Below are 25,975 nucleotides of genomic sequence, written 5' to 3'. Positions count from 1 at the left end.
GTATTGTATCTTGTATACTGTTCACTACTAGAACTTTGCATCAGACAACTTGAGTACTATTTATTCTTGTATTTTAACATATCACATAGTACAGTGATCTTTCTGGTCTCTAACCCCACACTTTATATGTATTTTTGTCAATATGCTTCTTTATGTGATTTTATATATGCATTAATAAACGTTTTGGTTTTTTTTTTTATTCCAAAAAACGTGTGGGATTTACTTCTATGAATAGATTTTTAATCAGCTAATCAGGACAGGACAAAGTACAGCAAACTAGATGCAGCATGCAAGAAGACCCGCAGACAGTAAGAGAATGCACTAAAGGAAAGACATCATGGGTGTTGAACGCATGATGCACGGAATGGAGCTGTATGCAGCATGGCAGGCAAGAGTTTTTTAAAGCAGTGGTTCTCCACAGGCTCCCCAGGGAGTGAATGGTAAACTGCATTCTTTATATACTATTCTGCTCCATGCTTCCTCCCTGTATCAGGGTCTGCTGAGACATCAGCACCCTAGGCCCGGAGTAGAGAGGAATTGGGGAGCAGAGTGGTGTGTACTAATATTCTTCTACTAAATAAATGACAATGTGTGTTTTCAAAAATAATCTGGTTGTAATGGTGGAGAAGGATGAGGGAAACATTAGATTTTTTTGAAGGCCTTCTTCTCTATTGTATTTACACAAGAAAATCCAATGAGCAAAGACAATTAGGAGTGATGTAAATTCTCCATTACACGTTATCTGTTTAACCCAGGAGGAAATGCGCTGTCGCCTTCAAAATACTAAAATAGACAAATAACCAGGGTCTGATAGCATACACCCCAAGTTTGAGAGAATTATGCACAGTGATAGAAAGACCCTTGTATTAATATTTAAAGGGGTATGCTAATCTCAAGGATCATATTTAGACTTGTAGCTAAAGCTAACTGAAGTTTTTTACCCAATACATTGCCTTAGCTATCTGTAATAGGACTTTTCTTCCCCACATAATAATCAGACAGTTTGATCAGTCTCTCTGTATTCCTTGCTGTGCATCTATGGATAGGTTATTGATGCACTTATGCAATTGATCTGTTATTTGTTATACTATGCGTCATTTCAGTGTTATTTTTTTCTCTTCAAACCTGTATAATGTACAATACATTTACTATTATATAACTATATACTATATATATATATATATATATATATATATATATATATATATATATATATATATATATATATATATATAATAACTACATATATACATAATTATATATATCTATCTATCTATAATTTAATCTGCAGCTATATTGGCCTCCCAGAGAAAATAAGTGCGGCAGTTTACGGGCATCTGCGGAGTGTATGTTGATGATCAGCAACTAGTGTTGTTGATCAGCAACATGCGGACCGTAAAAGCATTACGGTCTTGTAAGACCAGCCTAAGTGTTCTATATAAACCTGTGAAATGTAATATAATTTTACTGTGCACAGTAAACTTGTGGACAGTAAACTTGTGGACAAGTATGGCACTTTTTGAAAGCAGATTGTTTTTCTAAGGGTCAGTTCACACGTGAACTGCCCGCGCGGGTTTTGACACAGAGAGAGACGCGGTGAGTCGCGTCTCTCTTGTCAAAACCAGCCTGCCGCGACCATCGCGGTCGCGCCTTTCCCCTCCGCTGTCGGCTCAAATGAATGAGCCGACATAGGAGGGAGCTGCTGGGGGCGGAAGGCGCGCGGCTGAGCCCACACGGCTTCCGCCTGAAGAAAGGGCATGTCGTTTCTTTTCTCCGCTAGCGGCAGCCCACCGCTAGCGGAAAAAAAAAGCCTGGTGGTCTACATAGACCACCATTGTAAAGGGGCGGATTTTGAAGCGAAATCCGCTGTCAAAATCCGCCCCTTTGCCTACGTGTGAACTAGCGCTAACTCTATACCCATGTATTGCAATAAAAAAAAAATAAAATAAAAAAAAAAATGTATATATGGTTTTTGCATGTGCGCGTGTCAGTCAAAAAGAGACTAACAATTTCCTCTCTTTCTCCGAACCACAGGTCTTCCTACAAGGCTTCCCCAAATGTCCAACTGGCTATTACTTTCTCCCAAAGTAAAAGTTGGTTCGTGGTACTGCCATCTAATGGTACGTGCCATGTGTATAACAGTCACTGCCTGAAGTGAATCCCCACACCAGAGAAGCAGAACATACAATACCTGAGCTTTACTTTTATTAGTCTTCGAAGCATTTCCGGAAGAAGAGACAGCTTTCAGCTCATCTCTTAGTTTGGTAATACTGTTAGTCAGGTTTTCCAGTGTTTTCAGAATTTCCGCTTTGTCATCTGCCTTCATGCCCTTATTTTTCTCCAGCTTTGTTATAAGCATCTGTAACATACAAATTGGTTTGTCAGAAGGGACACAATACAAAAATGAATACAATGGAGTATTACAGATTAGGAAAATAGCCAAATATAAACTTTTGGTGTAGACTTTTTTTTTTCTTTTTTGCTTCTCTTAAAATGTATTTTTAAGCCGAATTAATTGTGTGCCTGAGTGTCACACCAAAAGAAGCTACAGAAATATGATGTGACACAAGGTGCTTCTCTTATGGAAGCCTTAGTTGTGAGAATATAGTAGCAGTGGAGCTATAAACCAGCAGCACTGGCAGAATAACCCCACCTTATTTCCCTACAGTTAGAATTTCTTCAATCTGTAAATTTGACATTCTAGGAATATGAAAAAAATGCACATTTAAAAACTATTCACCCATTGCCCAGTCTCATACAACTTGTATGGCCAGCGTGACTGTAATGAAGTGTGGACTAGATACAGTATGCCTGATTCAACAGAATCAAGCATGCACCACATGATCATTCTTACAATGTATGTATGAATGAATGAATGAATGAATGAATGTATGTATGTATATGAATATATACTGTCCCCTCGTGTTCTCAACATTCCCTAAAAGGTATAATGTTCATCTGAATCTAATTTTTTATTGCTTCCACCCAAAAGTCAATTTTTCCGTTCACAGAGCCCTATGAGGGCTTAATTTGTGGGAAACATGCCAATGTTACCTATATTCTGTGGAGGAATATAAGTATCATAATACCAATTTTAGTTTGTCATGCTTTAATATTTAAAAAAGGAATTGAAAACTTTTGGGAAAAATAAAATTGTAAGCGGAGTTACGATATTCTGACATCTGTAAGTTTTTTTTTTTAGCTTTCCATATATGGTGATGCATAAGACATCTTTTTGGAGAGAGAGCGGTAACCCTTACCATTTTGGAGAACGTGTGCTGTTTTGATTGCTTTCCATCAATATTTTTAGGGAAAGTGAGACAGAAAAAAAAAAAAACCCACAGGATCGGCTCTCTCGATATTTCTCTGATCTCCCTACGGCACTTACGGTATAGGTAAATTATTTTTTGAAATCTGCAGATTGGGCATTTTTTGGACACAGGGACACCTAACATTTATGTGCCCTACAATAGAACATAATGTGTGCAATACAGCTCACCTCTAGGTTGCAAAGTCCAAGGAAATTAAGTCCATGTTCCTTATCTTTCTATCTGATCTAGGGAATGGGGGTATGATTTGATCGTTTATTTTTATTTACTTATTTTTAATTTTAGACACCCCAAAGGGTCCTGAAGAAGCCTGATCACTTGTACAATACACTGCACAACCTGTAATACAGCTATTGTAATGACAAGCCTGAGTCTTCAATAGGCTCCCGACTGTCATGGTAATGGATCGCTGTCACTGAATCCACAGTATGGTGATGCTCATGCACTACCGAAAAAAAATGATGTTTGGTCAGGTTTGACCAAGGCATCAGTAGGGCTAATGCTCTGCAAATCTTGATTTATGGATAATCACTTTGCAACGTGTTCTACAGTGCAATGATCAGCAAGATGGAAATAGAAGAAAGTACAATAATTTACTACCAGTTTCATTCTCTTACCTTCTGAGTCTCTATTTGTTTTTCCAAAATCTCCTGCTTTTTCTTTCTATAATCTTGTTGAAGTTTTAGTGCTTCCTATTAAAAATACAAAAAAAACAAAACAAAATGAGACCATAGCAGACATGTGGTTAGTGATGTTCCATGTTTTATACTAATGCCTATAAACGACATATTTACTTTATGTTCACAAACACGTAACCCTGTAAAGAAGCACGAGATTCTACAGCATAAACATACCGTATATACTCGAGTATAAGCCGACTTTTCCAGCACATTTTTTATGCTGAAAAAGCTCCCCTCAGCTTATACACGGGCCGGGGTCCACGGAGCACAGAAAACTGGAAGGACCTGGAAAAGGGAAGGTCCTTTAGTGCTTCTGCTCTGTGATTGGCTTGTCATGTGATGTCATCAAAGGTCCTGTAGCCACTGGTAAGTAACATCTGCAGATAAGGTTGAGTCTAAATCCTAGTAGCTCCGCCCACACCAGAGTCTGATCACATGGTCATGACGTCATCAGAGGTCCTTTAGCACACTAGGATTTAGCATCTACCCTGCAGATGAGTGGCCAGGATTCATTGTGTTTTATGGAAGATGTCTGTTGTATGGAGGAGAGGAAGCTACAGTAAAGTGACACACACAGGGACCTTCCTTTAGTTACTCTGCCTATTAATGTCAGGCATTTGGGGTTATTAATTTAGTTTCTGTAACTCCATGTGCCTCACATTAATAACAGTTAACCCCATCATGTCCCTCATATTAACCCGTGTGCCCCATATAAGGGTTACTAATATGTGAGACACATGAGGGTACTAATGAAGGACCTTAATTATGAAGATACCTAATTATTTCCTCCATATGTCCCACATATCAGTAACTCTTATGTGAGGCATACAGGGGGTTAATGTGAGGGACATGATGGGGTTAACTGCTATTATTATGATCCCCATGGAATTACTAAGCTGTAATGCACATGACCAGACTTTTTATCTGCAATGGTGGATTTCCCCCCCTCGGCTTATACGCGAGTCAATAAGTTTTCACAGTTTTTTGTGGTAAAATTAGGGGTCTCAGCTTATATTCGGGTCGGCTTATACTCGAGTATATACGGTATATAGAAATCAAGCACTTCTGCAATAGATTTTCTTACTTTTCATTATTTTTGGCTACACCATGAGGTATAACAAATTATAACCAACACCAGTTTCAACTTTTTTTACAGTACATCATGAAGAGCCAACAATTCAATGTATTTAACTTACAGAATCGATTTACTTGATGTTTGAGGAGGTAAGGAGAATGGATAAGGGTCTGGTTGAAATCACTTTCAGGGTGAGGACATAAGCGGAACCGCAGCAGTTTTGGTGGTTGTGGAAATAAACGCTGTGCTTTACAGTCCCAGCAAAGTGAGTGAAATTTTATCTCATCCTCCTATTGTGTGTGGTGTTGAAATTTCACCTGAGAAAATCCCATGTTTTGCCCATAGACAGACTAAGGTGGAAGTAAAAATCTGTGATACGTGGGGGTGTTTGTTGTTGGACCTCCACCAATTTGATATGGAGGACCTATCCTAGAGACTCATTATAAATTTTGTCTGTAATTCATCTGGGAAAATCTGATTGAAAAGGAAAGTATTTCTAAACACAAATTGCAGCAACGTGGAAACAAAATATTAGCGAGGGTGGACAATAAGCTGAATGTATCAATCATTTGCAGATAAACATCTTGTGTATAAAGGGCTTAGATTAGACAGTTTTGAGATGTGCCAATTTTAACCGGTTAAGGACCAGGCCCAAAAGTATGTTAAAGACCAGGCCTCTTTTTTCAAAACTGACATGTGTCACTTTAAATGGCAATAACTTTGAGACGCTTTAACTTACACAAATGAATTTGAGATGGTTTTCTCGTAACACATTATACTTCATGTTAGTGGTAAACACTAATCAATATTTTTGCATTTATTTATAAAAAAAACTAGGAAATTTGATGGAAATTTGAAAAAAATTGCAATTTTCAAAATGTGAAATTCTCTGCTTTTCAGGCGGATAGTCATACCATCCAAATACATGAATAAATATTATCTCCCATATCTCTGCTTTATATTGGCATCATCTTTTGATTGTCTTTTAATTTATTTTGGACGTCACAAGGCTTACAAGTGTAACAGCAATTTTCCAGATTTACAAGAAAATTCTCCAAACCAATTTTTTAGGGACCACTTCAGTTCTGAAAGTAATTATAAAGGCCTGTATAATAGAAACCCCCATAAATTACCCCATTTTCAAAACTGCACCCCTCAAATTATTCAAAACAGCATTTGGGATGTTTGTTAACCCTTTAAGCATTTCATAAGAATAAAAATAATATGGCAGTGAAATTTAGACATTTCATTTTTTTTCACTAATACATTCATTTAGACCCAAAATTAACACATTCACAAAGGGTTGAAGGAGAAAATGCATCTGACAGTTTATTGTGCAATTTCTCCCGTGCACAGAAATACCCCACATGTGGGTGTAAACTGATTTTTGGGCACACGGCAGTGCATGGAAGGGAAGGAGCGACACTGGGTGTTTGAACAGCAGATTTTGCTGGAATAATTTTCAGCGCCATGCCTTATTTGCAGAGACCCTAGAGTACCAAAACAATGGAAACCCCCCAAAAGTGACCCCATTTTAGAATCCACACCCCTCACAGAATTCATCAAGGGGTATAGTCAGCATTTAGACCCTACAGTTGTTTCACAGATTTTACTAACATTGGGATGTGTAAATGAAAAATTACTAAAATGTCACTTTATCTCCAAAGTTTTCATTTTCACAAGGGGTTAAAGGAGTAAAAGCCCCCCACAGTTTGTTAAACAATTTCTCCTGAACACGGCAATACCCCATATGTGGCTATAATCTGCTGTATGGGAACATGGCGGGGCTCAGAATGGAAGGAGCGCTATTTGGCTTTTGGATGGCAGATTTTGCTGGAATAATTTTAGGTGCCATGTCGCATTAGCAGAGCCCCTAGAGTACCAATACAGTGGAAACCCCCTAAAAGTGACCCCATTTGGGAAACTACACCCCCCACAGAACATATTAAAGGGTAGAGTGAGCATTTTGACCCTACAGCTGTTTCACAGATTTTATTAACATTGGGCCATGAAAATGAAAAATTACTTTTTTTCCAACAAACTGTCAATTTAGCCCCAAATTTTTAATTTTCACAAGAGGATAAAGGAGAAAAAGCTCCATAAAGTTCGTTACACAAATTCTGCTGAACACAGAAATGCCCCATATGTGGTCATAATCTGCTGTATGGGAACATGGCGGGGCTCAGAATGGAAAGAGGGCTATTTGGCTTTTGGAGGGCAGATTTTGCTGGAATATTTTTCAGGTCCCATGTCGCATTTGCAGAGCCCCTAAAGTACCAATACAGTGGAAACCCCCTATAAGTGACCCCATTTTGGAAACTACACCCCTCATAGAATTTGTCTAGGGGTAGAGTGAGTATTTTGGCCTCACAGGTGTTTCACAGATTTTATTAACATTGGGACGTGAAAATGAAAAATTACTTTTTTTCCCAATAAATCGTCCATTTAGCGCCATAGTTTTAATTTTACAAATAGTTTAAGAATTAAAAGCCCCCCACAGTTTGTTACACAATTTCTTCTGAACACGGCAATACCCCATATGTGGCCAAAATCTGCTGTATGGGTACATGCTGGGGCTCAGAATGGAAAGAGCGCTATTTGGATTTTGGAGGGCATATATTGCTGGAATAGTTTTGAGGTGCCATGTCGCATTTGCAGAGCCCCTAAAGTATCAATACAATGGAAACCCCTCAAAAGTGACCCCATTTTAGAAACTACACCTGTCAAGGAATGTATCAAGGGGTATTATCATTTTGAGCCTAAAATGCTTCCCAAAAATTAATGTACAAAATGAAAATTGAAATTTTTAAAAATATGCCATTTCGGTGCCCAATACGTTGCACCCACTTTGTGTTGTCAGAGACCTGCACTCCTAAAACTATTAAGTGGGCCATCCCGGGGGTCAAAAAATTATATATGTGGGTGTAAACTGCTGCTTGGGCACACAGCAGGGCTCAGAAGGGAAGGACCACTGTGCGTTTTAGCTTTTGGGATACAGATTTAGAGGGACCCTCTGGGCGCCATGATGTTTTTGCAGAGCCCTGGAGGTTCCAGTAAACTGGAATTCACCAAGAAGTGACCCCATTTTGTAGGGGCAATTTTAGGGTCTCTGCAAATGTGACGTGGTGTCCAAAAACGAAGAATCTAAATCTGCACTCCAAAAGCACATATTGCTCCTTCACATCTGCACCCTGCTGCGTACCCAAATAGCAGTGTATGCCCACATGTATGACACTGGTGTACCCCGGGTAACGTCCTTAATGCCATATGTGGGTAGAATCGGCTGTTTGGACACAACCGGGGACAGAAGGGAAGGAGCGCTATTTTGGTTTTTGGAGCACAGTTTGGTTTTTTTTGCCACTTTTGCAAAGCCCCTGAATTGCCAATAAAGTGGAATCCGCAGACATGTCACCCTATTTTGGACACTACCCCACTGATGGGATTTATCAAGTGGTGTAGCGAGAATTTTTAACCCTTGAGTGTTGCATTTATTTAGTTTCCAGAAATGAAATCGCAACTGATAGAGAAGTTAAAAATGAAAATTTTACAGATTTGCCATTTCAGTGTGCAACATGTTGTGCCCGACTTATGTCAGCAGAGACACTCCAAAAACTGTTAAACGGGTATCCCAGGCACAACAGCTTTTAGAGCGTTCATCTCTGATACAAGGTGGGCACAACATATTACGCACTGAAAGGACGTATTCCTGGAAAAATGGTCATTTTCACCTCTCACAATCCACTACAGTTATAGTTATATATATAAAGTTATAGCAACACTTGGGGGTTAAAAATGCTGTCTGTACCCCTGGATAAATCCTTCAGGGGTGTAGTTTCCAAAATAAGGTAATTTATCAGGGGATTCCAAATTACTGGCGTTTCAGCTCTACAAAAGTGTCATGGCATCCAAAAACCAAACCGTCTGTGCTCCAAAAACCAAATGACCCTTCTTCCCTTCTGTGTCCGGCTGTGCCCTAGTATCAGTTTATACCCACATATGACATTATGTCCGTTATCCAGGGGTACACCAGTGTCATACATGTGTCATAAACTGCAGTTTGGACGTACAGCAGGGTGCAGAAGGGAAGGAGCGCTATGCGGCTTTTGGAGCACAGATTCAGATGTTTGGTATCTGGACGCCATGTCATGTTTGTAGAGCCTGTAAGGTACCAGAAAAGTGGATTCCATGGGGTACCAGGAGTGACCCCATTTTGAAAACTGCACCCCTCAAAGAATTTATCAGGGGGTGTAGTGAGTATTAGTATCCCGGACGTGACTGCACAGCGGATGGCGAAGAGGGAATGTATAAGCTGTGCGGAGGACATTGCAAACACCAAATTCCCTACTATGTCCCCGTAGCTCCTATGATTGGGGGAGTCACTCTGGGGGTCACTTTAGGGGTCACTTCTGGTGTCTGTTCCCTCATAAGCTGTAAATCTGGGGTGTCCCCTGATATCCGCTTGCACAGCTTATATATTCCCTACATGACGCACCCAGTTGTGTTCTAATAATTTGGCGATTTTTGAGGGTTTTTGTCTTCACATTGTGAGATGCTATATTTTCTTTATGTTTCTGGTGACGCGGCCATATAAGGGCTTATTCTTTGCGGGATGAGATGCATTTCGTAATGACACCATTTTTGGGTGTCTACATCTTATTGAATACATTTTATTAACCCTTTTTTGCTGGATTTAAAAAAAAAAAAATCAATCCTGGCATTGAGTTTTACTTTTTTAATTTTGCGCCATGCAGCGTACAGTATAAGTAACATGTTCCCTTTATTCTGCGGGTCGGTACGGTTACGGCGATACCTCATTTATAGTATTTTTTTATGTGTTACTAGTTCTGCAGAGGAAAAACACATTTGGGGACATAAATCAATGTTTTTTGCATCGCATCTTCTAAGAGGCGTAACATTTTTATTTTTCGGTTGACAGAGTTGGTTGAGGGCTTATTTTTTGCGGGACAACCTGCGCTTTTTATTGGTACTGTTGTCGGATGCATATGACTTTTTGATCACTTTTTATAGCATATTTTGTATGGTGAGATGGCGAAAAATCATTACTTCCGGCGAGTTTTTTCCGTTTTTTTTTTCCGGCGTTCGCCGTGTACATTAAATATTATTTCAGTTTTATTGTACAGATTGTTACGGACGCGACAATACCAAATATGCATTGTTTTTATTACTTTTGAGTTCTTTTTTTATATAATTCATTTTCTATTGAGAAAAAGGGATTTTTGGGCTTTATAACTTTATTAATTTTTTTCATACACTTCATTTTATTTTTTTTACATTTTTTTTTACTTTTTCATGTGTCCATTTAGGACACTTCAATCAGCAATACTTTGCTGATATAGAATGCCATGTGAGACACAGCATGCAGGTGTCCCACATGGCATTCCGTAGCAGGATGTCAGGCTGTGTAGACGCACAGCCTGACATCAGAAGGTCCTGGCAGGATCACCAGGTATGTGGGGGCTCCGGGCAGTCTGGGGTCACTGGCCAGACCCCAGACTACCTTTTACTGCTATCGGCACCCTCCGATCTCGCCGCGGGGGGTGCCAATCAGCTTCAATTGTCGGCGGATGCCTTTCGATCGCGCCGTGATGTTTCACGGCGCGATCGAAAGGGTTAAAACATCCAGTCGGACTCAGTTCCGACTGGACGTTATTGAGGAAGGGGTTAGGTGTTAGTAACACCTAACCCCCGTCCTCCCCGCACCCCTCCCCCCGCGAAATAGGTACCTAAAGACAGGACGTATTTTTACAATAGTCCGGTCTTTAGGTACCTGGACCGCAGGCCGTAAATTTACGTACGGCGGTCCTTAACCGGTTAATATCTAGCATCAATCTCTGTGATAAATGTGGAGCAAATTCAAACTAAGTTTGTGCAACCTTTTAGTTAGCTGAAATGGGATTGGGTAAGAATATATAGCTGATGAGAAGAAATGATCACTGAGATCCCAACCAATCATAAGAATGGGAGAGATTGGAACTAACCGCAGCCAGGGTGAGTGTAGACATGCCCTTGCTGGGTAGACACATCTGCGCTTCCATCAGCTTCAATAGGAGCACTGGAATTAGCCAATTGCAATACCCTGGCATTCACACAGAAATGAATGGGAGCCTGGTTGCATCCCATTCTATGGATGGACTATTCTTTAGTTTACATGATAAAGAGGTATGGCATACAGTGTCCATTCCCTTATTATCTGCTTTCCTTTAACGGACATGTGCCATAGACTTTGCACATAGTGCCAAAGCCTGAGCCTCAGCAATTTCTCTGTGCCCCACCTACTGGTCTGACAAAGCAAAGAAATAGTCTAAAACAATTCATAAATATGGTATAAAAACATGAACACCAGTTTGTTTGTTTTTATGCATCGTCATTTGTAAATCTGCCTCAATATTCTACAATATATAATACAATTTTTACCTGTTTCTTTTTCTGTGCATCAGTGTTGTCCACTGGTGTTGGGTAAGTTACTGATTTTTGGATGGCTTTTAAAGCTTCTGGGTTGTAAACAGTTTTTGTAAGTCCCGTGGAGGTGGACAATACCTACAAATATGGAGTAAACATTAGATCTTCAACTCAGAGTTTACCTCGTCCCCTTTATTATACGCTTCCCTTTAATTGACATATGTGGCAAAAATTTCTCCTTATCTGACAAAGGAAAGAAATAATCTAAAACAGCTCATACTCTAAACTCAAACTCATTACATCAGTTTAGTAGTCAGTGCCCAGATTCACGTAAAACAAACCTGCTACATTTCTTTATTTCTTAAACTCAACTGAACAACCCCTTTAAGTTGGCATGGAACAGAAGTAACATACACTTCTCCAAAGGACGGGGATAAAGCATCCGATCGCTGGTCCCCCAGTGATCAGGACAGTAGGCGAGCGAAAGTGCATGCAGATATAAATAACTATGTAATATAGCTTAGAGGAAGAGGTTTCTTTCCCCACATGTTCTTTAGATAACAGAATCACTCATACAAGCTACATTTTGCATAGCACCTGCAAGAAATGTTTTGCACTCTTGCTTCCTGGCTAACAGTTATCAAACTTTAGTAAACTTTAGAATTGTGCTCCAATTTTTAACTCGATAAGTAAAAGGATTGATTTTTTTTTTTACAAAAATATGAAATATACATTTCGTATAAAGCACAAAGAATGTATACTCACTCACCTTTTCTGTGGTAGCAGGATTGTGTTTTGCAATAAAACCCAATCTCTCTTTTATTGGTACTTTTGTTACAGTCTGGAATGAAAAGGTAAAACGGGTTAAATAAACACTTTAAGAGGACATGTGCACTAGCTGCTCAAACAACTTCCACTGAAGTGACTGCCACATATGTACAGGGTTGGAAGCCCTCGGTTCTTAAGACAGGTGCAGATTCAAAAAATAGGACCTGCATCTATCACACATTCATGACATATCCTGTGATGTGATGGGATAAAAGTTACCCTTAAATTTACTCTACAACTACACAGTGTGGGGAAAAAAATATGAAATCAGCTTTAACAACAAGTGCTCTCCAGTTCAAACATTTTCACTGTGGGGCACAGTGGGCATTAGCCTGGCCGCTAGGAGACTTGGCAACAAAAAAAAAATCTTTTGGCTCCGCCTCCGGGCAATACCCCTCTCACAGACGTTGTATCGCAGCAGTAGGAGAGACATACAAAATGAGGGGGGGGGGGGGAAGGAACATGGAACCAACATCAGCCAACATGTCCTGAACCCGAAAGGAGCAACAACAAAAAAACCAAAAAAAAACCGATCGGACAGGAACAAATGCAACAAAACTGAAACGTTGAGAAAATTTTATTGTGAGTACAGAAATCCCCCTCTCTCGCCCATTTTTCACTGGGGAACACAGTGGGATGTCCCAAAGCAGTAGAAAAGAGGGTGGAAATTACACAGCCATGTGAACCACCTAGCGCACAGCAACAAAACGTTGCAACCCAAACTGACATCGACAGAAGCCACAGAATTGTTCCTGTAACATTTAGAAAAGGTGTGGATGGAGACCAAGGTGGCAGCCTTGCAGACTTGGATGGCAGTAGCCAGATGCAGAACAGCCCTGGAAGCTCCAACAGCTCTCGTGGAATGAGCTGTCACGCGGAAAGGCGGAGCTTTGCCCTTAGGCCAATAGGCTTCCTTAATCACAGAATGAACTCATTGCAAACCCTTCCGATGAACCTCAGAAGGACAAACAAAGCATCCCAGCTCCAAAAAGGGTCAGTGCATGACAAATAGACCCCAATTCCCCCAGAAAACATCCAGGCAGACAGAAGGAGGGTAAAACAATGTCCTAGTTAATGTGAAAAGAGGAGACTACTTTAGGCAGAAAGGACAAAGACGGACGTAGGACTATCTTGTTCCTGTGGATAACAAGAAAGGGGCGCTTCCATCAAAGGGCAGCCAACTCAGAGACCCTATGGAGGTGATAACCACCAGGAAAGTGACCTTCCAGGACAAGAGGCCCAGATGGATATCCCGAAAAGGCTGGAAGAGGGGAGCCTGAAGTACCTCTAGGACAAGGTCAAGATCTCACGGCTCCAAGGGTGGACGGTAGCGTGTGGCACAATGCACCACTCCTTATAGGAAGGTTTTCACTAGAGGCCAGAAAGCAAGGGTTTGAAAAAGGATAGAGAGAGCAGAGACCTAGCCTCTAAAGAAAAAAAGACCCAGACCTTGATCCAGGCCAGACTGGTGCCGAAGACTGCTCCCCAGCATGAGAGGCTGGCATCTGTAGAAATCACCTACCAACAGAGGGAAAGAAAGGACTTCCCCTGAGATATTCCTGGAGAGAGGAGACACTAAAGGAGCTCTCAAGGAATCTGGGAAGGCAGGAGAATCAGGTGATCGAGGGCCACTAGAGGTCGATTCTAGTAGGCCAGAATCGCCAACTGCAGAGGACGAGAGTGAAACTGAGTGAAAGGGACGGAACTCTATAGAGTAGCTGGTCAACACCACTTCCTGGACCCAGGAGTTGTCGACACTGGCAAGCCAAATCTCCTGGAAGAAGAGCAGTCGTCTGCTCAAACAAGAGGCCCTAAATGGGGAAAGACCATCATGCAGAGGTGGGCTTGGAAGCAGCAGTCCTGGAGAACTTGGAGTGGGTCTGCCAGGCAGGTGTAGACTTGAAAGAGGGCTTCTTGTATCACGATTGCCGAGAAAACTGTCCACCAGAGTGAGAGGTGGAGCCACAAAAAGAGCGAAACACAGAGAGCGACTGGAAGAGGATACATGATGCTTGGGACATCTCTGGAGAGGAGAGAACTCTTTCCCTTGGTGGCCTCAGAGATAATTTTTTTTTTTTTTTTTTTTAAAACAAGACGGCTCTGATCGTCCCGAGAAAAGGAAAGAGCCACTACCACCTTCTTGAATGCAGATTCTGCATTCCACGAACGTATGCAAACCGTACGGCAGATAGCCACTGCATTGGCAACCGACCTGGCATATCAGCGAGCTGTTTCGCTGTGGATCGCACAAATACTTGGAAATGTTCAAAGTTTGTGAGACAAGCAGCTGGTTGTCCTGGAGGGCAGCTTCATCTGAGAGATTTGCCTGGAGTTGTTTGGCCAAGGAAATGCAGGCCATGCAGCGAAGGAAGACCGCAGGGAGGAGCCAGCCTCTACAAAAACAGCCTTGGCAAGTGAATCCACTTTTTTGTCTGCGGGAGCACTACAGAGGCAGAGTCTGCTAAAGGCAAAATAGCAGCTTTTGAGAGCCTAGGTATCATGGGAGCAACCGCAGGAGACTCTGACCAACACACTGGTTTGAGAAGGAAAAGAATGTCCGACTTCTTGGTAGAAGATAACAGATGGTCTAGGTGAAGCCACTGTTCCTTCAAGATGTGGCTCCATGGTTGAGGAAGACCAGAGGAGGACGGAGACTGTGACAGAAAGAGATGCCTTCTTCAGAGACAGATTCAGGTTGCTCAGAGATCTAAAGAGCATCTCTGACCACACGGACGAGTTCCATCGTAGCAGCAGATATACAGTCCTATGAAAAAGTTTGGGCACCCCTATTAATCTTAATCATTTTTAGTTCTAAATATTTTGGTGTTTGCAGCAGCCATTTCAGTTTGATATATCTAATAACTGATGGACACAGTAATATTTCAGGATTGAAATGAGGTTTATTGTACTAACAGAAAATGTGCAATATGCATTAAACCAAAATTTGACCAGTGCAAAAGTATGGGCACCTCAACAGAAAAGTGACATTAATATTTAGTAGATCCTCCTTTTGCAAAGATAACAGCCTCTAGTCGCTTCCTGTAGCTTTTAATCAGTTCCTGGATCCTGGATGAAGGGATTTTGGACAAACAATTCAAGTTCAGTTAAGTTTGATGGTGGCCGAGCATGGACAGCCCACTTCAAATCATCCCACAGATGTTCAATGATATTCAGGTCTGGGGACTGGGATGGCCATTCCAGAACATTGTAATTGTTCCTCTGCATGAATGCCTGAGTCAATTTGGAGCGTTGTTTTGGATTATTGTCTTGCTGACATATCCATCTCCGGCGTAACTTCAACTTCGTCACTGATTCTTGAACATTATTCTCAAGAATCTGCTGATACTGAGTGGAATCCATGTGATCCTCAACTTTAACAAGATTCCCGATGCCGACATTGGCCACACAGCCCCAAAGCATGATGGAACCTCCACCAAATTTTACAGTGGGTAGCAAGTGTTTTTCTTGGAATGCTGTTTCTTTTTGGACGCCATGCATAACGCCTTTTTTTATAACCAAACAACTCAATCTTTGTTTCCAAAATGAAGTTGGCTTCTCCAAATGTGCTTTTGCATACCTCAGGCAACTCTATTTGTGGCGTACGTGCAGAAACGGCTTCTTTCTCATCACTCTCCCATACAGCTTATCCTTGTGCAAAGTGCACTGTATTGCTGACTGATGCACAGTGACACCATCTGCAGCAAGATGATGCTGCAGCTCTTTGGAGGTGGTCTGTGGATTGTCCTTGACTGTTCTCACCATTCTTCTTCTCTGCCTTTCTGATATTTTTCTTGGCCTGCCACTTCTTGGCTTAACAAGAACTGTCCCTGTGGTCTTCCATTTCCTTACTATGTTCCTCACAGTGATTGAACTGACAGGTTCAATCTCTGAGACAACTTTTTGTATCCTTCCCCTGAACAACTATGTTGAACAATCTTTGTTTTCAGATCATTTGAGAGTTGTTTTAAGTAGCCCATGATGCCACTCTTCAGAGGAGATTCAAATAGGAGAACAACTTGCAATTGGCCACCTTAAATACCTTTTCTCATGCTTGGATAGATCTGGCTATGAAGTTCAAAGCTCACTGAGGTTACAAAACCAATTTTGTGCTTCAGTAAGTCAGTAAAAAGTAGTTAGGAGTATTCAAATCAATAAAATGATAAGGGTGCCCATACTTTTGCACCGGTCAAATTTTGGTTTAATGCATATTGCACATTTTCTGTTAGTACAATAAACCTCATTTCAATCCTGAAATATTACTGTGTCCATCAGTTATTAGATATATCAAACTGAAATGGCTGCTGCAAACACCAAAATATTTAGAACTAAAAATGATTAAGATTAATAGGGGTGCCCAAACTTTTTCATAGGACTGTAGATGTGCCTGGCTCATACTCCATGTCAGAGTCAGAAGTGTCCTCAGGAGAAGTGGACCAAGCTGAGGTCCTATCTGGGGATTGCCCAGGTAAAGGGGAGGACCGTGAACTGTAGTAAGACTTCCTGGTCCTTTTGCGGAGATGGCTCCTGAAGCTGGAACAGGAACTATAAGGATGCCCAGGAGGATCCCTAGAAGTCACCGACAAAGCAGCGATCTGGGATGGCAGCCGATCCAAAGTTTCCACTGCGAAGGAGGGTACCCCCTTCATAAGAATAATGGGGGATAGCGGCACCGGAGCTGTGCCCGCACTGGAGGATGGGGGGTCATCTTCTAAAAAGGAGCCACAGAGCACAGTCAGCCCTGGAGAGGTCCCGTTAAATAATGGACACAGGGGGGACAAAGAATCCCTCAATAAAAAGTCCATTCCACTATTTTTTTTTTTTCTTTTAAATCCATAATGCACCTTGGTGAGGAGAGGAGGGGTGGGTGAGTTAAACTTACTCTCCCATACACTAGCTGTACTGTAATACTTAATCGTCTGGCGAATTCAGGCGTCGCAGGGACACCTCCTTCATGGGCCTCCACATGAAGTGGGGGTCATTGGATATCCGGCCGCAGATGCAGTGAACAGAGGACTAGGCAACCGGCGATTATGCTCATTGAGTGCTGCACCTGCAGTGGGGTATGACTAGTGTGGCGTACACGCTGAAGACCCCCTGCACCTGAAAGAAAAAGAGAAACAATACAAGACAGAAGACCTGAGTCAGGTCATGTTTGTCTCCTACGGACACTATGTTTAGACGGATTAGCACAGTGTCTGTGCCTGGAGGTGAAGCCAACAGATTTTTTGCTCTCCTAGTGTCAAATCTCCTAGCGGCCAGTCTAATACTCACTGTGCCCCCCGGTGAAAATTAGGCGAGAAAGTAGAAAAATACACACAGAGCCTGTGAATAGTAACAAATATATGTGTAAAATACCTGTAATGGTTCCGTATTAGCACTTTGTGCCTCTACTGGCTCCATGTTACTGGAAGGAACTGGTCCTAGGCGTTCTTTTACAGACTGTTTGATAAGGGGCAAATTTGGAGGCTGAGCATTAATCTGACCAACCTGAAAAAGATAAAGCCACAATTTTACTTATCAATTGCATTGGCTCATGAACAGATGGATATATCAACCAAAGATCGCAAAGAACAGTGATAACCAGCTACACCAAGGCCAGAACATTTTTAGTCAGCTGTCTGAATAGGAACACTGCACTGGTGATTTAATGCTCATGAATTAAAACTGGGTGTTCAGTGTGGAACAGGCTGTCCATTCAGAACTTGCATTGCTGTTCAGACACTTCTGCTATCTTTGCTGTAACATCTTGAATGGGCATATTCCAGATACCCATGTATCTGTTTTTTTAGTTTTCTTCCCCTTAGATCCCAACTACTACATTAAAATGCCTCGGGGAGCCTTTGGAATGCCCTTGCAGTCTGTTACCACAAGTGTTAGCGGTAAATGGCAAATTTTGTTTTTCTCAGCATCTATGCAAGATCTTTATGAATCATATGGTCCTTGTGATGTGCTTTAGTGCACAAATTTTATGGGAGTTTACTCATTACCTCAAATATAAGTGCTCTCAGCTTCTCTACCTGCTGCCTTGTGCCTTTATAGGACCATTTTGCTGCTTGGTTCTTCAGCATCTCTTGGAAATTCAAAGTGGGTGCTTTTTCACTCCCATATATGTTGCCAATGGGAACTATACAATTATGCTCAATACATTTGTCAGCAGCACAAAAAAGAACCAGAAACCAAATTAACCAAAAACTGAATAGTTTAGAATTATTTTTTTTTTTTCTTTTTTACCTTTGGAGCATTTGGAGCTAGTGGTTGCTGAGAAGTTCCCTCTCTGTGCCAATACATCTTAATAAAGCGATTATTCAGAACGGCTTCTGGGCTCGAGATGGCTTTCTTTGCTTCAGCATGTGTGGCAAACTGAATTAAAGCTCCTTCAGGATCTCCTTCATAAGCAACCTGCAAATAAAAAAAACCTGTAATACGAAGCAGACCAATACATATAGTAACCTTAAAGGACAAGTCATGCCATTTCTGCGATAATGAATAAACCTCCAAAAAGAGGCAGCCAGCCAAATCACACCCATTTCCAGACTGACATGGTTTTCTGGTTCTAAAATTTTGAACACAAAAGCAACTCTCCAAATGGAGACTTGAAAACAGATGTACGTGTAGCCTGAGAATCTTAGAATATGCAGAACCGCACCCAGTTGTCAACTTATTCAACGGCTAGTAATAGAAATATGGCACAACACAAAGGGTTTTAACCATCTGCACCTTTTACCATTCTTCTCAAGTGTATTTTTTGGACTAGGTTTTTGTAGCCGCATTTCCTTATTAAATGTTGCCTACATATTTTTTATGCACTTTTTTGGACGTGTTGACTGTGCAAGATAGTTGCTTAAGTATTGTGTAAAATGAATTGGTCATTACAATGCTGTCTGACGTAATAGCTATTTTTTGTTTGTTTTTTTAAACTCATATGTCCTCAAGCGCATTTGTGCCATTTTAAAAGGTTCAAGTAATAAACTACAGTGAGAAAGGAAACCCAAGGTTCAAAAGTGGTGAGGACAGCACATCTGTAAAAAAAAAAAAAAAATGTATGAAATAAAAACAAAAAAACAAGCAAAATAGGTGCAAATTACACCCCCAAAAAGTGCAAATGGCTTGATAAATAAGTCCCAAAGTTCTAAAAAAATAAAAAAAAATCCAGACTTGTTATTTCAAGGAAAATGCAAGTATTTGTTAACACCCACGTCAAGAGTGGCGACAGGTCCCATTTAAAGTAGTTTTTTCATAAAAAAACATTTTGCCTACACACAGGTAGGGTAGATGTGACAAGTGTCTGGTTAGTGGAGTCTGGCTGCTGGGGCCCACAGTGATCATGAGAACAGAGGTCCCTTGTTCCCCCTATAGATGAAACAGCAATCGACAATATGCCCATGCTGCTCCAGTTGTGCTCTGTGGAAATGCCAGAGACCGCAAAGTTCAGCTCTTTCAATATGGTGTCAGTGTGCATGGTTTAGTGCTGCCTTTATTACTACACGGACACACAAGAAGACAGTTTTTGTGACCTCTCTCAAGCCTGTGTATGTAGAACGGAAATGCGGGCAGTTGGAATAAACCCAAATATCACCTTTTGTTAACTAATTTTGGAGTGCGGCCTGTTATCATCTACTTGACTATTGAGAGACCCTATGCCGGATCCATTTAGCTCTGCACCCATCCTGGGAAGGTTTGCTACATGGTGCCGTTCTAGACAGATTTGGACTCTATCAAATCTATATACAATGTGTGTATGTATATAAAACCTTTATAATGGTTCAATGTCAATCAAAGTTAAAGTGAAAATCCAGTATATTAAAGCTAAAATACCTGCAGATTCACCAGTATCCCAAATTTGCTGAAATGTTCATTCAGTTTACTGATATTATTCAGCTCCGGAGGAATTCTCCTTAGTTCAAGCTTAGTATTTTCATTTCCAAACACAACTTTCTTCTGAAAGCCGGGGGCATTTATTCTGTTGAAATTTGGCCTGGGGAAGTAAAAGTCTTTGTTAGACAATGTGCTACAAATATATAAAAAGTACAAAACTCTAATGCAATGTTGGCAGATAAAAGTAGTGACCTGTATCTAGCATGTAAATCAGTAATGTGCCTTTGAGAACACCTTCTAGAACGACTTAAAAAATCAAAGCCCCAGAATGCAACAAACAATAATATCCTGGACCATATTTCTTTTCACTATGGAAGAGAAGAAATCACAACAGAAAAATACTCACAAAATATTTTTTTATTTACTTGAGAAGAAAAAAAAAACAAACTAAAAGATAAAATAGGCTGCTACAAAGTAAAACCTGAAATCCACCATGAAAAATCGTGCAGCATGTATAGCCCTAGATGAAGGTACCCGGACTTAGGCTGCATGCGCACAAACAAGTATATGCAGGCCCAAGGGAAAGGGGGCCATTTTAGGGCTAGTTCAGACGTGTGGCGCCCGCACGGGTTTTGACACAGAGAGAGACTCGGCGAGCCGCATCTCTCTCTGGTCAAAAACCTCCTGCCACGACCATCGCGGTCGCGGCTTTCCCTTCCTATGTCAGCTCAAATGAATGAGCCAACATAGGAGGGTGCTGCCGCTAGGTGGAAGCCGCGGCCCATAGCGCCACGGCTTCCGCCTGAAGAAAGGACATGTCGCTTCTTTTCTCCGCTAGCAGCAGCCCGCCGCTAGTGGAAAAAAGAAGCCTGGCGGTCTGCATAGACCACCATTGTAAAGGGGCAGATTTTGAAGCGAAATCCGCTGTCAAAATCCGCCCTTTGTTCACTTGTGAACGAGCCCTTAGGGTCAGTTCACACGTGAACTGCCCGCGCGGGTTTTGACACCGAGAGAGACGCGGTGAGCCGCGTCTCTCTTTTGTCAAAACCCGCCTGCCGCGACCATCGCGGCTTTCCCCTCTGCTGTCGGCTCAAATGAATGAGCTGACATAGGAGGGAGCTGCCGGGGGCGGAAGCCGTGCGGTTTCCGCCTGAAGAAAGGGCATGTCATTTCAAGCGAAATCCGCTGTCAAAATCTGCCCCTTTGCCTACGTGTGAACTAGCCCTTATAGTGGAATGCACTCCAATGAAATCAAAGTATCATCCAGCACCAACACTGTTCAGATGCCACAAAGCAGAATGGGACACAACATCGGACCCCCAACACTTGGTCACGTGCATGAGGCCTTACAGTTATATCATGATAATTCAGCAGTGAAATTGCTCCCATACAAACAGAAGCAGGTACAGCAAAACATGACTGCTTAACTCCTTAGAAGGTGTGATCAAGAGTGAACAAGGGATCTAAAAAGACTGACACGGGGAGACATGTAAATCATTGATTTATTCAGATGCAAATAAGCGGAAAAGTGCTTTAGGCTGTGCTTTTGCTTGCCCAGGCTTTGGTCTCAGCTCTAGATAGGGGCTCTAAAGCTGAATAATAGAAGCATTACTGGATACTGTACAACCACCTTCACAAGGTAAAAATGAAAATGGACAGCCCCCCCCCATTTTAATGAAAAAAAATAAAAAGAAAATTAGTATATTATGTATTCTATATGATAATTGTCAAACTTTAAAATTCAAATTCATCTCAACATTCAAAAATGAAAATTGATCATAAAGTCATGTAATCACAAAACACAAGGTCTCCTAAACCTCAGATCCTCCAATGACCTCCTACTCCGCTCTACTCTCATCCACTCCTCACACAACCGTCTCCAAGATTTCTCCCGTGCATCCCCCATACTCTGGAACTCCTTACCAAGACACATAAGACTGACCCCCACAATCACAGGCTTCAAGATGGCCCTGAAGACTCACCTATTCAGGAAGGCCTACAACCTCCAATAACACTATCACCGCACCGCCATCTGTCTCCCCCCTCTTCTTCTGTCTCTACCCCCCTTCCCCCATAGATTGTAAGCCCTTGCGGGCAGGGCCCTCTACCCCACTGTGCCAGTCGGTCACTGTTAGTATTATATCTACCTGTATATTTTGTGTATTGTGTGTAACCCCCAAATGTAAAGCACCTTGGAATTAATGGTGCTATGTAAATAAATAAATAATAATAATAATGATAATAAAAAAAATAAGAGTTACACTGAAATAAAACGTAAAAAAAAAAAAAAAAAAGAAAAGGTTACTGGCATAAAGCTAAAATGTCTTAGATCGCTAAATCGTTAAAATGAACATAAGGCACCAGACTTCATAGAATGTAAGCCCTCGTGGGCGGGGCTTCTATCTCACTATGCCAGTTGGTCATTGTTATATTGTTTTATATATTTTGTGTACCGAATGTAAACCATCAAAGGTAAAGCGCCATGGAATATATATAAATAAAATAATAATAATAATAATAATAATAATAAAAAAGTTGTGCATCAGTAATATTTGAGCCCAAAATTCTAAATCTGCAATATAAAAGTGACAATCTCAGGAAGGTTTTTGAAATGTTAATGAGACTGTTCGAGGATTAAACATGGCATCTGACCAGAGATGATCCTGAGCTGCAATGATAAGAGGCCTACACGTATACATGAGGCAGACACATATACATGAAAATAGTGCAAAATATTGTAAAAGACAATCAGGTGAGATTTTGCTTCTATAACTTTCCTATAGTATTAGCACATAGTATTGTAGTGGTTTAGGGTCTGCCTCAGAATGATATATACAATCATTCCGCTACAACAATTTATAAACTACCTTCCACCAACTTACTTGTCAAACCAGGGTTTTTTCAGAGGTATTCCAGAGTCTGCAGGGGTAAGATTTCTTTTTCGAGAATCAGAATCCACAACTATTCTCATATTATTGTTGACAGATTTTTCTAAACAGAACAGAACATAATTTTTACAACAAAAGTTTCTTTTCGGGGGAAAAAAAACAAAACAGATAAAAAACAAGTCCTTTCAATAATGTTCTAAAAAACAGTCAATAACATACCAGACCACAATGTGAGCTATAGGAGAATCTTAAAGTACTTTGCTGCCCCCTGCTGTCTCCCAATGTGAAATGAGATTTGAAATACAGACAAAATCTTACAATGAATTACACTCCTGACATAGATATTGGTTTTTGTAATCCTCCTATTACATTGCACCATCACACATTACCCAGTACAAGCTTCAACTACCAGAACAAAAGCACTTCCGAAAGGGCCAAACACCTCTGAAAGGAGGTCGGAGGTGGTGAAAGATCCCTTTAAGGCTGGGCTCCCACGTTGCAAATATGCAGTGTTTTGGCTGTGATGGAAAAGCTGGGATAAAAAAGCACTGCATATTACAGTACCTACAATGTGGATGGGATTCTGGCTAATCCCATACATACATTGCAGCTAGATAGCGGATTTTATGCCTTAAACCCTGATGTAGTTCAATTGCTGACCAGTTAAGATCTGTTTGCTCAGAGGAAACATTCTTGCATATATTGATCATCTGAAACCTGTCCAAATTCTACCAGTTATACAAGTATGCCAGTTAAAAGAGGACCTTCCTCTACCTTCACCAAGTCCAGCTCTTTACACCGGTTATTAACCACTGCTCCACTGATTCTGGAAGTTTTCTTTAGCCTCCATCGTTTATGATCAATCAATGCTGTTAGTTTTGGTGCCCGATATACTATTTAGACTCTGTACTGTCAGGAAGGCAGTGTAAAAATTGTAAGAACTTGTAATGGAGGTGATGAAAGGTCCTCTAAGGGGGCGTTCACACTACCGTCATTGTCCGACAGGTAGTGTCCGCTGCTAGTGTCCGTTCAAAATCTTGACATTTTTCATTCATTTAAATGGTGTTCGGGTGCGTTGTTTTACACTCCGTGCCTGTCCTTAAGTGTCCGTTCGTAAAGATGTCCGGCTTTTCAAGTGGATAGAAAAAACCTACATGTAGGTTTTTTCTGTCCGCTTGAAAAGTCGGACATCTTTAGGAACGGACAGTTAAGGACAGGCACTGAGTGTAAAAGAACACACCCGATCTCCATTTAAATGAATGAAAAATGTCACGGACACAGCTAGTGTCCGCTGTTAATGTCTGTGCAAGATTTTGAATGGACATTAGCAGCGGACACTACCTGTCGGACAATGAAAGGTAGTGCGAACGCTACCTAAGAAAAAAGCTTCTGCAAACCTACCAGAGAGGCAGCTTTGTCACACTTCGCCTTATTCTCAGAGCATGCAATATTTTTATTTTAAGGAATGGACTATTGGAACCGTTACCACAGACCCAATTCACCCATGGAGGTAAATAGTTTAGTCTTTAAAAAAAAAAAAAACAAAAAAAAAAAACAGGTGCTCTGCCAATCCTGCACTCACACGGCAGAGTCTCGGCTTGTTCATATAAGTATGACCTTAAAGGGAGTCTATCATTAACCAATTAACTACCGAAAAATGTTTTCAATAATATGGGAACTGCACCGTGAAAATGACCTCTTGTGCGCAAGGCAATGCATGTATGTGATCAGTTTAGGTTTGCCATCACTGGCGACATCCTGCTGGAGCACCTGAATATTCCTCAATGACAGATGGAGTTTGTAGGCAGGTTAAAGTACCTGATCCCCAATTGGGGATCAAGGCAGTTAATGGATTAAGAAACTCTGTTTTAAAGTAATCAGACAGTGAACTAGCTTTTATAAAGGCTATTCCAGGCATAGCTTTATTAGCAAGATCCCGTTGGTTTTGTCCAAAACCAGCTTTTTATCTGTATGCTACTTAGCTCCAGGAAGCATTATCCTTGTGCTCCAAGTTCAGCCATGTCATCATCTTTTGAACGCCTCTTCGCTTTTATTAAACACCTCTTTATCTCTGAGCCTTTCGCTCCTTGCTCGTCTTCATTGCTGTACTTGCAGCGATTGACCAATCAAAACCCCAGAGTGCACTGAGCATGCGCAAGATTTTATGACTGACATCAGAAGCTGAATATAGCCTTTCCCATGCTATGAAGTCAAGCATGGGAAAGGCTCACAGATGAAAAGGCGTTCAGAAGATGACTTTGCAGTGCTTGGAGCCTCCTGTGCTCCCTGAAGCTAATTGGCATACGGATAAAAAGCTTTTCATGCACAAAACTACTCGGCGGATCTAGCTAATAACGGTATGCCTGGAAACCCTTTTCATGAAAGCGGAAGTGGCATGGGAGCTGTACTTCATTGTTTGTGTTTACTTGTACAAACGATCACCGAAATTTATGTCCACTAAAAGCGGGCGCAGATTACAGCAACAGGAGCATCATAAATGAGGTGGATCGTCTGCCGGCACTGGGGTTCTGAAGACTGGTATTCAATTCATCAGTATTCATAAATATTCGCAGCTACAGCTGCAAAGTTTCATACTTTCTTGTGGACTGCAGCTGTCTCTGAACTAAACATCTCTGTGCAGTCTATGCCTTACATAAATTAAGTGTGGCCAATCCCTTTATCAGAACGTGCTGCAAACCGCATATCAAGTGGCTTACTAGTATTCTGTATTGAGTGAATACAATGTCAATGTCCTGCTTGTTTACATTATTCTGCCTAGCTAGCTGTAGGGCACGGTGCCTAGTCATAGATAAAGATGGAGAGTCATGTGACCTGTCCATCAGTAAGCGTTACTTAAAAGGACAGTGTGGAAAACTGATGGGCAAGTTGGTCACATGACCCTCCAACCACCACGATGAGACACAGCACAGCCAGCTAGCC

The 25,975-nt window shown here is 41.2% G+C and overlaps 1 protein-coding gene across 3 annotated transcripts in view; it reads right to left on the bottom strand.

Moving 5' to 3' along the window:
- Positions 1-25,975, bottom strand: part of RBM26 (RNA binding motif protein 26) — a 57,247-nt gene that overhangs the window by 10,088 nt on the left and 21,184 nt on the right. For 2 of the 3 annotated variants that reach the window (XM_075265392.1, XM_075265394.1), the window contains exons 11-18: positions 23,030-23,138; positions 20,148-20,307; positions 18,564-18,731; positions 17,688-17,819; positions 12,274-12,345; positions 11,520-11,642; positions 3,947-4,021; positions 2,192-2,359 (exon numbers count right to left, since the gene is read on the bottom strand). In XM_075265392.1, the coding sequence (XP_075121493.1) occupies positions 2,192-2,359; positions 3,947-4,021; positions 11,520-11,642; positions 12,274-12,345; positions 17,688-17,819; positions 18,564-18,731; positions 20,148-20,307; positions 23,030-23,138 (1,007 nt within the window). The remainder of the gene's footprint in view (positions 1-2,191; positions 2,360-3,946; positions 4,022-11,519; positions 11,643-12,273; positions 12,346-17,687; positions 17,820-18,563; positions 18,732-20,147; positions 20,308-23,029; positions 23,139-25,975) is intronic. The other variant, XM_075265393.1, reaches the window with a different exon arrangement.

This window comes from Leptodactylus fuscus, chromosome 2 (assembly GCF_031893055.1).
Source record: "Leptodactylus fuscus isolate aLepFus1 chromosome 2, aLepFus1.hap2, whole genome shotgun sequence".
Lineage (NCBI taxonomy): Eukaryota > Metazoa > Chordata > Amphibia > Anura > Leptodactylidae > Leptodactylus > Leptodactylus fuscus.
This window is presented reverse-complemented; position numbering and strand designations above follow the sequence as displayed.